Raw genomic sequence first — 17,297 nt, 5'->3', positions numbered from 1 at the left:
CTAAAGTAAAGGTTTTTTTTTTAGTTTTAATCTGTCAAGCCTGAATCAAGACACTGTTTAAATTGTAGTTTAGATCATATTAAAGACTTCACAGGCATCCTCTACAGAGAAGGTTGTCATGAAGGTTTCTTTTTTTATTCTTTTAACTGAATGACATGTTTATGTTATAGTCTATTTGCTCATATATATCCATAATGTTTACTGCAGGCAAAATATATGCCCGCTTTTTGTCTGTCTTAGTACAGTGTCCAGAATTCACTAAAGAAAAGTTACAAATAAATGTGTTTATTCTCAATCACAGATCTTTCCACCATCATGGCATTTATTACACCTTCACTTAGATATCCATTGGCTAGTGCTGGAAATTCTTCATGTACTAGGTGAAAAAATGATGAGTAAGTATACAATATTTTTCTTGAACTTATTCTTGTATGTATGATGGATTTAGATTTCTCATCTTAATTTGTCCAGAACAATTTCCTACTTGTAGTAGTTCTTAAGCATAGCTTTATTTAATTGGCTAAATTCAATTTTGGTGAAGGTAGGTTTGATTTTGTGAATCTTATGAAATGTTTGGCCTGTGTATCTTGGTTTAATTAAACTTCCCTACATGTAGCTCAAATTAAATGGAATAATATTAGGGATTTCTTCTATCAAAACTTGACCAAGATTACAAAGCTTGTTCTTGACTTATGTTTGCAATGTACTAAGTATTTAATAGCAAGACACCTTTTGAAATTGCAAGTATATTGTAAAAAGCATTTTTAACAGTGAACAACAGTTTGATACGAACAATGTAGGAAGAGTTTCAAAGGATGGACCAGAACAGAGAATCTACATTGCTAACTATATACTACACTAAAAAAATACTGGACAAAGGAAGAAACCTTAGTCAGAGGACTTTGTTTAAAAACAGCCAACCAACAACAACAACAAAAAACTTATTGGGCTTTAAAATGGCAAAAAGTAGTTGTTTATAGAAACTATAGAAAAAAATCACAGAAAGCAATTGCAGTAGTTTGGTGGCTGAAGAAAAATTCTTAAAATACAGAAGTGAACATTATTTTCTTTGTGATAATTATGTGTATTGTTCATCTCCATGCTAGCAAAATCACAAAAATATGTTTTCTCCTGTAATCAGTACCACTGCAACAAACACCCTCATTGTTATAAATTATCTATATAATTTCTGTAAAGGAATTGCTACAGTTGAAGTGACCTTGAGGTTTGAAAAGAAAGCATTGTATGTTTAGCCAAACTAATGGTATGGAAACTCAGGTTAGCTTTCATGAGCTTTGAGTACATTCAGAACACAGCCTTCCTTAGCTTCATGCATTTTCATTGATTTTGCATGCCTGTTTCTGGAGAATGTATGGATTGGCTGTTCTATAAAACTTCCAGGTTTCTCTTTATGTTTGATTGGGGTCCCCTTTTGGGGACCTTTTAGAGAAGGGATAGGCAGACTGTTGTATGTAATTTGTCCTCCAGAATTCTGTATTTATTTCTAGGTAAAGTTCTGAGCAGTAATGTAGTAATCCATTTCTGTAACAGAAAGATCGTGCTTTTTAACAACAAAATTCACTAGTCAAGATATGTCTGTGTGTATTATTTTGTCTTGTATTCTGTGTACCTTGTAGAATTCCTTAGGTTCTCATCTCATTCTGTAAAGCATGCTGAATGGGAACTTCGTGCTGCTGAGACCAGTGGCAAGGTTGTGGATTTGGGGCTTCACCCTGCATTTCCAAAAATAAACTACAGTATTGTTCTAAGTATCTTCTGTTCCAGTGATGTCAAGGGAGTTGTACCATTGGAAAACTTGGGAGATAAGATCTCATAGCCTCTTAACTTTACCTTTTTATCTGTGTTAATGTCTACAAATGCTGAAGCTGGAATGTGATCATGCCAGCTTTTTACATCAACACATCCTAAGGAAAGTGTTAGACCTCTCTAGAATTGTTTGTCATCAACTTGCATATCTGCAAAACATGTTGTGATTTCAGAACATGCGCACTGGCATGTGACAAAGGGGAACCTGCAGAAAAATAAATCTTAATTTCCCTGCAAAACTGTACCAATTAAAGGCTGTAAAATGCCAAACTATTCAACTGTCAACCAGAATAATATCAGACTTAAGTGTAGTAATGAAAGGATTAGCTTGAATTTACACTGGACGAGGATTTCCAAATGAGTTTGTAAATTAAAATTACATACAGCTCAGCAAACCAATCCTAAGATATATAGGATAGGAAACAAATCATGTCTTTCTTAACTAAATAGATGTAATTTATTTATTTATTTATTTATTTATTTATTTTTTAGGACAAGTTGTGTATGCTAACAATTTCATAAATCTAACTGGAGAGAATTTAACCAGTAGCAGTTTATTTGAAACACACTGTGGAAATCTTATATCTGATTTAATAAGCTTGTCCATCAACAAGTATATGAAGGTAACTTTTTTCTTTTATATAGGACATGGGTAGTTAGATACTTCTTTCAGGATACATGTGAATTAGATATTGTACCAATGCATAGATGACTTCTTACTGCTAAGTTTTAAATGTTATGTATGGCTTAATATCTCCATGTTTTAAAGAGTGTTATTTGTTAGGAGCTCAAATTGTGTTATATTTATTCATGACCATCTGGCAGTTGAATGAGGGAGTACTATTGAAATGCACTGTGTACAGAGCAGAAGTGAGTGCCACATTTCATAAGTTCAGTGTTCCAGGTTTAATGCCAAACATGGCACAGTCTAAAAGGTTTAGAGCTATAGATGAAAAAAAAAACTTTTCAAACTCTCAACAGGAACAAAAAGAATAACTGTAATCCTGGCAGTAAGTTAACTGGACATTTACAGAATGTCATATTACAATTTATTGTTACATTTCTCCCGTTTCTACAACCTCATCTTTCTCTGACAGCTCTTTTACGTTTGTCAAGGGAAAACTTTTTTTTTTTTTCTTTCCTTCTTTAGCTGCAGTGTTTTTCTTGCTTGTTTTGAGCACTCGAAAGCTAGAAACTCATAATAGCTCCATATATCAGCTAGTAAAAGAGCTGTGCAATCTTCCCTGACTGTGTTGAAACCTTCTTTAGATAGGCATGCGTGATCTGTGAATACAGGACTGAACTGAGACCTCCAAGTAGCAGTGACCACTATATAATTTATAATTTTCCTGGTACACAGACATGAAAAATGGACTCCCCTTTATTTCATATTGCCGTTTATGGAGTCAGTGGGAAAATAGCTGTAGCAGCATTTGATAACTGTTCTTTTAAACTATCTCTGGAGAGAGTTGTCTTACGTTTTAAAATCTATTTTAATCTATTAAATTATCAGATAATACTGCAACCTCCTCCCCCTCTCAAAAGTCAAATAGATGAGAGTAAATTTTTTAAAGGAAGATTCAAGTAGTATCTGTTGACCGTTGTGCTTGATGCTTTGAAATGCCACATGTTTAAAATGACAGATTCATCCTACTTCCACAGCGCCACATTACAAAGACAGAAGATTGTTTTTCTTCAGCTCTCCCTAGGATTGGGCTGCATATCTTAAACTAGTTACATTTGAGATTGATTTCTGAAGTGGAGCTTGGACGTGTGCTGGATAACCCCTCTTCAGCTGGTGCCTGTTCTAGTAGCCTTTAGTTCCTCCTCTAGTATGCGGTTGTTGCTGCAATCCAGTAATGGACGTAATGTTCCTCAAAACTGTTGAAAATGCAACTGAGACCCATAATAGATGACAATGTCAGCTCATCACTAAAACATGCCTTAAGCTTTGGGCTGAGAATATTCAGAAGCACAGCTTGTAGCATTTGTGAGTATTCTTGGAAGGTAGGACATAAACACCAATCCTTTATACTCGTTTTCAAATCTGTGTTTTGGGGAGTTGTAGTGTCAAGACACTTGACAAGGATCACATGCTGAGCTCATTGTGCCCTGAGATACATTTGGCAGAGACATATATATCCCTTCTTTCTATTCTCAGCAGCACATCCCTGGCACCAGAGCTGTATTACCCCAAGTTTACCACAATTCTTACCAAGATATTGAACTCCTGATGTTGCAAGAGGAGATCCAGACTATCTCTGAACGAAGCAATATGGGTTAAACAAAGGATAACTGAGATTTCTATACAATGTGGCTTTGATTATATATAATATGGCTTTGATACTACTAGCCATACTCTATCCTGGTCATATACTGCACATCTTGCAGAAGAGATCCTGCTGTCCTGTAGAAAAGCACAGTAGTAGGTACAAATTGCTGCAATAACTCAAGGTAAAAGGCCTAAAACTCTTAACTTGTAAGACAGGTTGTGTACCTAATACTTCCATAAAATTCCCTGGTGTTAGAGTGCATCTGCAATATGCAGGCTGTTCCCTTCTGAGGGATCTCATTGCTGGTGAGTCATAGCCAGAGTATTTTTGAGGCTGCTTCAGTTTTGGGAAGTTAGCAGTTAAATAATGAATTTTTGATAGACTTTACTGGTCTCTCTGATGATTATTCTCAAGATAATATTTACATAAGATTAATTTAGGTTATTGAGGGATTCCCATAATAGATCTTTAGCTAGAAGCATGTGGAGGCATAGGCATATGAAAAACTCTAAGTGGCAAATGTGGAATGTGAATAATAGAATTATTTAAAATATTCCAGTCTTGGTCTCATGAGATTCTTAAATTGATGCTGGGTCCACCCTGACAATTTCATGGGGTAAGCAGGATTTGTTATCAAAAAACAAATTGTTACATTTATTTAATACATATGAAATGTAATTTATATGTTAAATACATATAAAATCATATTTATAATTAAGTGTTACAGTATTTAAATCTAATTTGGAACTGTATGAAAACAGTCATTGCAAATATATTACTCTAAAGGTGAATGATGAATAAAAAGTCTGTATACTTATAGAATATTATGCAGATTTGAAACAGAAGTTGAGACTGGTGATATACTTGTTCTTCTAATTGTGAATGCCGTTTTTATTCATTCACTCCCACTTCTGTAATGTCTCTTTCACACAGCTTCTACTGTTATTGGCATTGCGTATTTTGATTTAATTTTTAATTTACACTGTTAGGTTGCCAAACCCAGAAATGATTTTAAGTCCCAGTGTGATATGAGAACAGTTGTGCATGAATGGAGCAGGGAGAGCAAGAAGATATAAAAATCCAAGATTCAACGCATCAGATTTAGGTGTCTAGGAATTAGTTGGCTAGACCCCTAGACTCCTTTTATTTGTCATGAAAGTATAGCAACAGTTTTTCATCTTGCAGTGTGTTAGATGAATGGGTCTCTCTAGGTGTCCATTCCCCTCTATTGGTTTAAAAGGGGTGTAGGTTTACTGTTCAAACTTGGAGTACTGACTGTTTTGGGATAAAATGAGTTTAAGCTGATTTGTCTTACTCTTTTCTTACTACATTTCTGGCATTTTGTCCCTGCTGAAGGTAACATGTACTGAATTATGTTCCTTAAGCAAAGTTTTTTGCACCTTTTTTTTTACTCTCTCTGAATACAGCACAGTAGATTCATAGGTCCTAAGTAAGTAAAAGTTTTGTCTATACTATGATTATTTTAAATACAGTGCTGGTAGATCTTAAAAACATTGAAGCGTAGAGAGAATGTTCGTGTATTTAGCACTTCCTTTAGCTGTTTTGCTTATTTTGTTTCACAATTCAGGGAATGTAAAACTGAAAGATGAATCACAAGAAGACAGCTTTGCATTTGAAATGCATCAGTCTGAGTGAATTTTGTTAAATATGGAATAGTAATCAAATAACGTACATGACTTGAAATATGCTGTTTTCTGCATATTAAAAGAATGCCTTGCAGTAAATTTACCGAAAAGCAGATTTTGTGAAATGTTGTGGGAACATTAACATCCTCATGCCAACAAAAACATATTCTAGTAGCATTATGCCTAGTCATTAAGGATTTTTCAGTTAAAAATAACAACAATAATAGCTATTAAATCATTTGAAATCTTTCTCTTATCTTCCCCAAAACATCAAGAAAATCTAATCAATCATTTATGCTTTTCCCTACTGTCAGAGAACGAAACAGTATTTATTGCAATTCCTTTTCATTTAGGCCTCAGAAAGCCATTTTCATTGCATTAAATAATGTTTGAAAGTGGCTCAGAAGAAACTAAGAAATAGTACAACCTATAATGTATGTAAAATCAGGAAACAGTCTTTGTAGTATGAGAGATGTCTTTTGACTGTTAATGGGATAATGCGCTTTCCAATCTGTAATTGTATCCATATTATTTAACTGGGGGGAAAAAAAAGTGTGTGTGTGTACAGGAAACAGGAAATATTGGTACATAAAACGCAACTTCAAAAATAATATTTCTCTGAATTGTTTTATTGCATACTGTCTTTTAGGTGAGACCTTCTGAGGCTCTTACTAGTCACCATTATCCCTGTATCTGCATTAAAGAATTGTGGATTCTACTTATACAGCTTCTGGACTTCAGAAATAAAGGGTCTCACACAGAGGTAATCGAAGAATACTGTTACATATGCATTCACGTTACATATGCAGTGTAGTTGCCAAATGTTCCCAAACTGCCCTGAGTGCACTAGTTCACATATCTGACAATAGAACTGAACTTCATTTTTGCTTTAGAAGGACTGCGTGCTCATGGTGATGCTTTAGGCCACATTCTCTAATGTGCATCAAGTCCTGACTCTAGGTTTGCAGTATACTATTTGATTATGGCCTAAGGTACTGTTAAACTTGGTAGCTACTTGTACTAAGGAATGTGAAGGAGCAGACTGAAAGCTGTATAGTAGGACATGTTGGAAAAGAAAACATCTTTACACATTTTTATTAATCTTTTGCAATTTATGTATTATATCACACAATGATTTATCTCCAGGTATTAGAAATGTAAGTACAGCAGACTAATGATTGATCTAGCCCATGTTCCTGTCTTTGATACCTGTACCTGAACTACCTATAAAAGAGAACGACTTGGATTTTGATGCTTGTAATTGTAGCATCACCCAGCTCAGGTGGTTGAAATGGAAGTGCAAAGAAGTTCCAGAGAGGTTTTGCATAATTAGGGAAGATGGGTACAGTCTGTAGGAAGACATAATATGATATAAATAGGAGTCTGAGCCAAAGAGATTAATCAGTTTATCAGTATTGTAACGGACTGACTTTGAACAAAGCAAGGAATCTGAACCTCAGTTTGCTATCTTCCAGATGGATTCTCTACTATTTACTACTCTCTCTTTCTTTGTTAGGTTAGTTTGGGACTAAGAGTTTTTCAAAAATCTGTTATTTCAAGTATTCATTAATGAACTCTACTATTAGCTGTCATGAGTACAAACCTGGTGATCCTCTCTTCATTGTCATTCCATACACTCTTAATTTTGCCTGTGAAGTGTCTTCCTTGTGACCAAAGGTTTTACTTTCACATTGCTCTCTACTGGTATTCGAGGGAAAGCATCCTAAAATAGCTCCAGGTTTTCTCTTGTAATGCTGAACGCTAGTCTCTGTTATTTCCTTTAAATGACTGTCGCGTTGCTTGTTTTCTGTAAATAAATAAAATAAAAAATTACAGTATTGTGGAGAACATTATTAAGGTAGGCTTTAGCATTCAACACACTTCCATTTTTATGGAACAGTTTATTTTTGGATTTTCTACAGTGTTTCTGGAGCTTGGTGAACAAAAATCTAAAGAATATCTTTGAAAGACCAAGTGGTTCTGAAAGGAAATCTGTTTTTGAAACAGTTCAGTGTAAAGACCCATTGAGCTTTAGCTGGTGGATTATTACTCATCTGGCATCACTCTACCAGTTTGACCGTAATGGAGATCTAGATGAAAAGGTGAGTATGCTTTTTTTCTAAATAACTCAAAGTTACAGTATTTTATTTAGGTCTCAAACTTTGCTTGGTTATTTTTGTTGACAGAAAACAGTTGATGTTGTTTTAAAGGATTTTTCATGTTTGTTTAAATGAAATCCTTTAACGTTGGTAATATTAAAAAGCACTTTGTACAAGTCACTAAGCAGTCCAGTAGCCCTTGACATATTTCATACACCAGATATTCAGTAGGTTACTGTATTAAGGAAACTTGAAAAATCTGTGCTAGTTGCTAGCACATATATTTAATGATGTAGTGTGTGTTTTAAGACTGTCTGCCTGTAGCATAAATGCTTCACTGAGTTTGCTGTTCTAGGAACTGAGCACATTAGATTGTACTGTGTGAAATATAAACCTCAAACATTAACTGTGTAGTTGGTAATGCCACTTTGATGGGGGGGAGTGGTAGCTCTGTTCTGGATAAATTCTAGTCTGGCTAATTGTATTCTCTTTACATCACAACATTGGCACGTTGACATGCATATATGCACATAGCTTAATTTTCTGTGATGTCTGGTACTGGCAGACACTGTTTAAAAACTGTTAAGTTCAAGCTCCTGGCAGTAAATGGCAAGACATTTACCTTTAGGGCATGGTCTTAGCTTTTCCTTCCAGCTGAACTAGGCTAGACCGTGATTATTGACTTCTTTTCTGAGAATTTTGTTGTGAGGGACTTGACATTGCCATGTATTCTGGGAAGGGCTTAGGTAAGACCTGTGCATGCCATTCTTGCATGTCTGTAAGTTGTATGTGAGGTTACACTTTGGTACTGGTGCATCAAATTCTTGCATGGACCTCACTGTAGTTTTCTGCAGTTTTGGAGCATGTAAACCTCAACTCTTTTTTCAGTCTCTCCGTCTGGGATTCATCCTGTCTAGTTTTAACTTTGTAATCATTAATTTAGAAGGAAAAGGGAACTTACTGAGGCAATTCATCTGTTTTGAGTGGTATGAAAACTGCCAATTTTCCTTAATAGACTATAGAGGGAGCTGACTAGAAGCTAGAGATAGCTGAAGACCCAGAAATGTAGCTGGTTTGTTGTTTTGTGTGTTTATTTTGCATTTCAGCTGGATTTCCCCAGTTACCTAAGCATCAGCTCTAAGTTTCTTATGGAGAGTCTTTTATTATTTCTAATTTAATTATGTCTATTAAAAATGTATAGGTCGTACACCCTTTTTCTCCTAAAATATTTACTAAGATTTCAAAAATGTTTCCCATTTTAACATAGGATGGAGGATTAAAACCTTGAAACATGTTTATGAACTGCAGACCTATGCAAAGGGAAGAGTAAGATCACATCGGTTGATCAATTTATTTTATTATATCTTTTCCTCCCCTGTGCAATCTTTAGGTTTTTAAAAGCATTAGTATATAAACAGTGTATGAAGAATGTTGACATGTTGTACTTCTGTGAATGCTTTCAATCCTAGGTCAAATTAAACTTTCTAATTAAATATTACTTTAATTGATTCTTATCTTACAAACTTCCTGAAATATCAAAAGCAAAAAAAGTGATAGGGAAGGTGGACTAGCTCGGTGGTTGAATATTTAGTTAGAAAACTCATAACTATCTCTGTTGGCTAGAAGTTCTGGTGAACATACAATTTCTGCTACTTGTGGGTTGACAGATCCTTTAGGATCCTACGGTACTGGGGTGGGAGGAACCACAGTCCATAGTATGTTTCAGAGGGACATTGGGAGGATAGAATTACTACACTCCTTGCTTATTAGAGGAACTTAGATGGAGAGAAAAGGTTATTCCCAGGTTGAATACAGAAACTAGTGTGGAGGAGACATTTATCTTGGGTTCCTTGTATTTTATGCTCTAATCAAAATGCAGTGATACTGTTTACTTTGATCATTGTTTTTTTTTTTTTCCCCGTCTCTCATAGTGATACATACTATGTATTTAGCCTCATGAGAGATTATTTTTTGCCTGAGGCACTATATTATTTAAATAAGCCAAGCAGACATTGAATGGGGAAAAAAGATTCCTGGTGTTCTTATTTTAAAGTAAGAATCTGAGATGCACTGACAGGAAGTGATTTGCCCAAGATTAAACAATATTTTTTCCTTAGAGCCCATCTGGGAGAAGAGAATTTCCAAGTCCCAATTTGTAAATCACGAGACCATCCTGTGCAAACTTCTTTTGATGTTTCCCATACTCTTTATGTTCAAACTGTTAGCTGTGCCTCACATTTTTTTAAATCTTGTTGTTTGTCCAGGGTTCCCTGTTCTGCTGCTACTGGGGCTTATAAAAAAAAAAAAAAGCAAACCTGTCAGCAACAAGAATGTAATCTGTCGTAAATAGTTGATGGTAATAATTTCTTTTTCTTCCCATGAAATACATCCTCAAACACCCTTTGAAGATAGTAGGATAAAATTTGATATAAATTTGTTGAAGTCAGTGGAATTACATCAGGACTCAGTGTAGTCCTGTTTTGTTGGTTAAACATCTGACGTGATAGCTTCATGACACATGCTTTCTTTTAATTAACTGTGATCAGAGGTGGGAGGGTGATGTGTCATAATGATGGTTATTCATGTGCTCCCTAGCAAAAATTGCCTCTAAGCCTATGTCATCTGTGGAAGACTTTCAATTTTTTAATGTGGTCTGCATGGCCTTGAGGTTATTATGAAAGCTTTTAAAATTCTAAATAGATTTCAGACTTGCTTCTTTTTTATTTTTCCCCTTTAGCTCATATAATGTAATTTCAAATATGCAATGATTCATATATATTGAATATATATTTCATACACATGAAGCCACTTTTAAAACTAGAAAATTTCTGGCACACAGCTAGAAAATTTTTCCCTCTGTGTTCTGAGGGATGCACGGTGTATGTCTCTATCCCTAACCCCACATTCAGGTTCCACTTCACTATTCTGAGAAGCAGGATTTAAAAAGCAGATGGGACCCAATGAGAAAAATTGCCACTTCTGAACATTGCAGGGGTCAATTTCAATATACCGTGGGCTAGGGAAATATAGGCAGAATTACTTGAGGCTAAGAATTCTTGCCTTTGAATAATTTGAAATGACTGCATAGCAAGATATGCAAACATGGACTTCCAGCTGGGAAGCCTAGGATGGATCTTACAGGTAGTCAGGTGTTAGTTTCTTCTGCAGAAGTTTCTCCCCGAGAACCCAGAGGGTCTCAGCTTAAGTTTTTTGTTTCAGGAGCAGTTTTACTTACTGTGAGGTCTCCAGGTTCTGTTGATTTTAGGATTCTTTGAGGGTGGAGGGGGGATATGGTAAGCCAGCAGGTTTGGACTAAGAGATGCAGATTCTACACACTCTCTGACAAGAACGGCTTTGAAACAGTTGCTATGCCATATTGCCAGGGTAGCAGGGAATACTGTTAGGATGTAAATGCAGTGAGATTTGAATGAAACGTCTGTTAAAAGGCAGAGACAATTGAGGCTGCAAGAAGGGTGCAGCAGGTTGTTGGTGCTGTTCTTTCCTGAGTCTGGGCTGAACCCGGGTGCGTTCTGGTAATCAATTCCAGCCGGTGTCAGGATTTTGCCCTAAATTACTCAAGGATCCTGTAAGGTGATCTGCATACTGCAGCTGGGCTGTAACTGTGGCTATAAACACCTTTCATATAACTTGTGTGCCGTTGGGCTATGGGAGTGCTACAAGCATGTTCTGAGCAGGCTGCTCCAGTCAACCAGAGGTCTCGTAGCCATTTAGTGTGATTCTTTAATATCCATTTATCTCTGATAAATCTGGCCTTTGAGCAGTCAATTAACTTTACTTGGAGTTTGCAGTAGGACTGTGTAGGTAATCACACAATATCAGTCTCGAAATTATAGCAGTCAAAACACAAAGCAGTGATGCAGTGTTTTTTCCTTCTGACAGGATTTCAGCTGTGGTTTCATGATACAAAGGCTGTGGCATCAATAACAGCTTAAGAAGTCCTGTTTACACCACCCAAGGCGTGATATACCCTCTGCTGTTCTGGCACAATTATTTGTGGTCCTGTTGTATGACCTAGCTCAGATCCTCCTCCTGTTTCTGTTCTGTACTTAGCTCTTAAAGCTCTAGGTTGGTTCACTGATCTGGTTCACACTGGGTCCCACAAACAGAAGTACCAGAACAGCTGAGCAGTGGCATGTTAAATCTGTGAGGGCAGGATGAGGAGAAAGCAGTAGGAACTCCTTAATTGATATTGCTGAAGTTTCTGATTTCTGAAATCACAGCGTCAGTTCAACTTTCTGCAGATCTCTTTTTTGATTCACGTTTGTCCCATAAACAGTCTATAGACTGTGACTTGTTAACATCAGCAGTCTTCCAGAATATTTTTTTTGTAGTGCAAAAATGTAAACCCACTAAGTAGTCAAATTACATTGCACATATATTGCTGTATCTTTTTAAAGTGTTGATCTTTAAAATTCTTTCAGTAATCTCTGAAATCCTCTGTGGAATTGTCACCAAGCCATGGCATTAACTAGTGTAGTTAATGGAGGAGGACAGGGGACAGTAGTGTTGCTGCTGGGAAGTAGTTATATTTACATTAACAAAGCATAGGATGCTCTTTATGATAAACTCTGTACAGACATTTAAAGGACAGATATCTGCAAAATAAAAGGATTAACAGTTGTAGTAGTGGAGGGAATGAGTAAGGCAGGACAATGAAAAAAGTACTACTTCAAGCATCTATCATCTATCTAACCTATATACATAACTGAACCTAAGAGGTGATTTTTGATAATCCTGGGTGATCTAGATGTAGCTAAGAATGGTAAGTATGTTGACTGGCTTGCGTTTTATTTATTTTCCTGGGAAATAGCCTTAATTGGAAAAACTTCTTTTTTCAATATATATTGCCATGCAACTTTTTTACTTTACTAGTATGGACTAGTTAATTCAAATGAGCAATTATCTGCCTTACCAAGCTGAAAAATATGAATTGTGGGCCATATTTGACCTACCCTGATTTTTTTTCTATCTAGGTCATTGCTACCTGACCAATTCCTTACTAAATTAGCCAAAACAATCCTTTGTGATTGTCATAGGAAAAATGAGTTAGAAGTAGTTTTTCACTGAAAAGAGAAAAAAAAAAGAGAAGTAAGATTGTATGTTTTCCTTCTTTTTGTTCCTTATCTCTTCCTTTCTAGAGAATGTTAAAGACAAATTTTAAGACATTATTTATACAAATCAAAAATGTCTGAATGTTTTTGCTTCTTTACTAAAAATGAAGGTTGGTATTCTAAATGAGTACCTTAAACCAGTTAAAACAGCATACCCTTTATTTTTGGTCTGTTTGGTATATGAATTTTGGTGGGTTTTGTTGTTGTTGTTTAGATCTAATTTTTAGGACAGGCATTCATAAAGCAAAGAATCTGTTTTCAGTGGTGACTAAAATATGCTGTCATGAAACGAAATATTTCTGTAAATTTCTCATCCTCTTATTTTCGCATTATTACATAATGATTCCTGTGAGGTATACAAATACTATTTCATGCTGCTAGTCATTATTTTTCAGAAACGGAAGGAATCCAATTGGAAGTTTGTGGAAGAACTCCTTAAAAAATCCACTGATGTTCAGGTGAGTGTGTAAAGGAAGAAATAATGAACATGGGAAGTGTCAGGGATGCTTTCTGGAAAAGACAGTGCATGAAACAAAGACCAACTAACAAGTGTATTTTTGGAATTCCAGTGTTTTTATCAGAGGTAAATGAACATCCTTGACGTATCTGAACTCTGGCAGTATACGGTTCCCTCCTTGTTAGCAGTTACACTTGCTTTAAAGTGGTTATGCTTGATGCTAAATTGTCAGATAAAGGAAAAAGATAATTATCCTGGAAGGGTAGGTATATGGCTACTCAGACAAGATGTATTCAGAATAAGAACTGGATGCTTAGAAAATGTAAACCAGATACTGAATGTAAGGATATCAAGTTGAAGAGACATGATGAGGGAGATAGTCAGTTGCATTGAAAATTCAGCTATATCCTCATCACAGCAGGAAGGTGACTTGCCTTGCTGAGCAATTTGTCTTACAGGCTTGAATCAAACTCTTACTGATAAGGTTCTAGTTTCTGAGCACTCATTTCATACCTTATCATTTTTCTTTCTGCAGAACTGTTAATGCAATGCTTCATGGCCCAGAGGTCAGAATTGACCTCCTTTTAAAATGCTTTTAAATATGCTGTTCATCATGTTTTTAAATATATTACGTTGCAGCTCTGTAAATTTGTTGTGAAGTTGCATGGTACAAATTGCAAATGTGGTAACAGCAACACCTATAAAAATAACTTCTTTAATTTGTGTATGCTTAAAATGAGAATAAACATGTTTATTTTTGTATTTGGTCTCAGATGGAAAAAATCCTGCAAAGTTCTGTTGTTGAAAGCAGAAGAGGAATCAGTTCTTTTTTATTGCTATTACTGCCTTGCTCATGCAGTAGTGACAGATGTAGTAGAAGCAGAGTAAGGATCAATGCCTCTTACAGTTTGTACAGAAATATATTTTGTAGTTGTTAGGATAGTTGATACAAGAGGCTGGCTATTAAAAAGTTGAAAAATCACATTGCATGTAAACTCTAACATTTGTGTATATAGTTTTGGCTTAATAAAAGGTTAACTTTTTTTTTTTTAACAATTTCATGGTATATAATTGAATATGCATACTGTGCATGTACACTAAAACTATAGTGATGACATCACTTACTGGATGCTTACCATTCTTGGAGAGAAACTAGAGAAATTTAGATGAGATATGAGGCAACAATATCTGAAGTAGTTTATTAGCCATTCTCCTGCATAGGAAAATGTTCTGTATGTCAGCAACCTGATGACAGTAAGAGGACACTTCTTACATATGTATTGTTCCTCTTTTCTTGTGAAATCTTACTATTTTAAAACAAATATTATCCTAAAGCTGAATATACACAAAATACAAAGCATTTTTGATGCTTTTGTTAAACAGGTATTGATTTGTAGACAGTTACTAAGGTAACTAGACAGTTGAGTTCAGAAGATTTGAAAAATGACACAGAAATACAAGACAAATGACTGTTTTAAGTTCCAAAGGCAACTATGACTGGATTTAAAACAAACCCGTTTGCCAAAGTTGTTTGCAACTATTACCAACAGTCCAAGGAGTCACCTACCTTATTTCCTTTATTGAAATTTTTCCTTTTTCCATTATGGAGTTAATTGATTGTAGGAAATGCTCCTTGGAGAGCATTTGTACCTATACATGCATATGTGAGTGCATGGTACATACTTTTATTAAAAAATGCATTCCCCTTCTTCTTGCACTCCATCTTTCTTGACAGTGTCTAGGAGGGAGCTTTTCCTTTACCTGTAGACATGTCCATCTCCTCTGTCAGTTTCTCAGCTTCATGTGTCTGCTTTTACCTTTTGAGTTATCCACTTGTACCTTTGAAGTATCTGCTAAGTGAGTATTTCTGAGACCAGGAAAATGGGAATGGGAAGCACAATGAAGTATCAAGAAGTCAGTAATGAAATGGAACATGGACAAGCAGGGAAAAAAAGGGAGAAGACTCCTCTTTGAAATGAACAATGGGATGGTACTGAAGATATTGCCCACTCAGGCTTGGCTTTAGCTTGTTAGTGAATCCTACCTAAGCCATCCTTTTAAGCATGCACTCTATAGAAGAGTGCATAGGGATGCACAGTAATAGCTCTGCAAAGAATGTTGGAAGAAAAGGTTGTAGTGAATCTCTCATTTACAAGAGAGGGCAGGAATTAGTGATTAGAACCTTCGTTTTTTTTAAGTATATGGGAGGTTAAAATCTGGTTACGTTTAATATCATTGGATTCAAATGATGTCCATAAACTTCATAATCCACTTGTGTTTCTTGCTCCTTAACTTCAAAAGCTTATAGACAATAAAGGTGGGAACATAAAATGAATGGAAATATACAACAGATGAGGAAAACTGAAATGAAATTAAGTGTGTATATTTTTGTGTGTTTGAAAAAGGTACGTATCATAAATTTGCAATGTAAACTGATAATCTTTCTCCTACCAGTAACTGATAATTTCTTTTCACATGACCTTCAATTTCTGTGTTGTGAAAAGGTGATTTAATAGCCACTGTTGCAGGTATGAATTTTGAGGGTAAGGGAGAGTCATGAAAGAAGAGAAAAGAACCATCACCTTTGCTGATGAATCAGCAAACATTAGAGTTAGCTTTTACATCATTAGGACAGCTCAATATTGGGATGCAAAAATGACTAACCAGTGTTAAAACTGCAACTTCTTTGTATTTGAAGTAAAATGGTTGAACTTAGTGATTAAAGCTAAGGTTTTCAGGAAAATATCAATGGTGAAGGTGATGGTGCAAACCAAAAGACTCTAGTCACATTAACTGAGAACAGCTTGAATGAATTGAACCAGCGAATCTTCAAGATAATCACAGAACATGCCTCTCTCATGAGGTAAAATACTGTGTCAGTAACGGGATGATGCTCTGGATTCATGGTCCCTGCTGTCCCTGAATGCATGGTTTCTGCCTCTGCGGTGGTCCCATCTTCACACGCAGGACCCTGAGCAGCAAGTCTTGCCCATGGATTCTCACCCCCCTTTTTGTCATGTGGGTGATCCCCAGTATGGAGAGGACAGCCCTCATGCAGGCAGCAGACAACCTCAGCTACTTTCATGCAGCATGTGCCTGGTTTTGGGGGTGATAAGGACTTCCTGAGGAAAGTACCCTATGTCCAGGTAAAGGTAGCAGAGGGTTGCTGCAGTCTCCAGGTAGGAACTCCTTGCTTCTAAGGATATAGCTGAGCAAGGGAAAGATGTAAAGGTGCTGTTCAGTTTAGGGGGGACCAGTATATAGGTGGGAAGTAAAGATACTCTGTAGGCTGTAAATAAAGGCAAGAGTAGTAGTGGATACCTGGGCAAGTGTAGAGTGCTGCTTGCCTAGAGGAGTTGTGGATGTTTAAGGCCAGGTTGGATGGGGCTTTGAGCAACCTGGTCTAGTGGAAGGTGTCCCTGCCCATGGCAGGAATTAGATGATCTTTAAGGTATCTTCCAACCCAAACCATTCTATGATTCCTTGGATATATCCTTTCAGTTTCAAACAGTTGACAGATTGGTGAGTTTCTCAGCCAGTAATCACCTTTTTTTTTTAATCTTGGTAGATAGAGTTGAAGACAATTGCTTGTATGAAAGGTTTCCCATCTGTATCACAAAACCAGCAGTTATATTCAAAGACCCCCATCTTCAACACTTGAGACAATTATTGGAAACTGGTTACGTGATGTATTGCCTAGTTCTTTTGTAAGTTGGATTTCTGTTTTGGGACTAACAATAAAGGTAGAGCTGGTCTACAATTCTGTTTGCACAAAATGAAAATTACTGTACTATGAATTTAAAGAATATGAACATCTGTATTTGTATACTAGGCAACATCAAACTGATTAAATTTATGGGTTG

At 36.0% G+C, this 17,297-nt stretch overlaps 1 protein-coding gene across 2 annotated transcripts in view; it reads left to right on the top strand.

The window, feature by feature from the left end:
- MMS22L (MMS22 like, DNA repair protein) overlaps positions 1–17,297 on the top strand; it is a 95,588-nt gene that overhangs the window by 14,467 nt on the left and 63,824 nt on the right. For both annotated transcript variants that reach the window (XM_082758348.1, XM_082758347.1), the window contains 5 exons: positions 302–395; positions 2,320–2,450; positions 6,396–6,509; positions 7,669–7,848; positions 13,373–13,435. In XM_082758348.1, coding sequence (XP_082614474.1) covers positions 302–395; positions 2,320–2,450; positions 6,396–6,509; positions 7,669–7,848; positions 13,373–13,435 — 582 coding nt within the window. The remainder of the gene's footprint in view (positions 1–301; positions 396–2,319; positions 2,451–6,395; positions 6,510–7,668; positions 7,849–13,372; positions 13,436–17,297) is intronic.

The sequence above is a fragment of the Aythya marila genome (assembly GCF_965140915.1).
Source record: "Aythya marila genome assembly, chromosome: 3".
Taxonomy (NCBI): domain Eukaryota; kingdom Metazoa; phylum Chordata; class Aves; order Anseriformes; family Anatidae; genus Aythya; species Aythya marila.
This window is presented reverse-complemented; position numbering and strand designations above follow the sequence as displayed.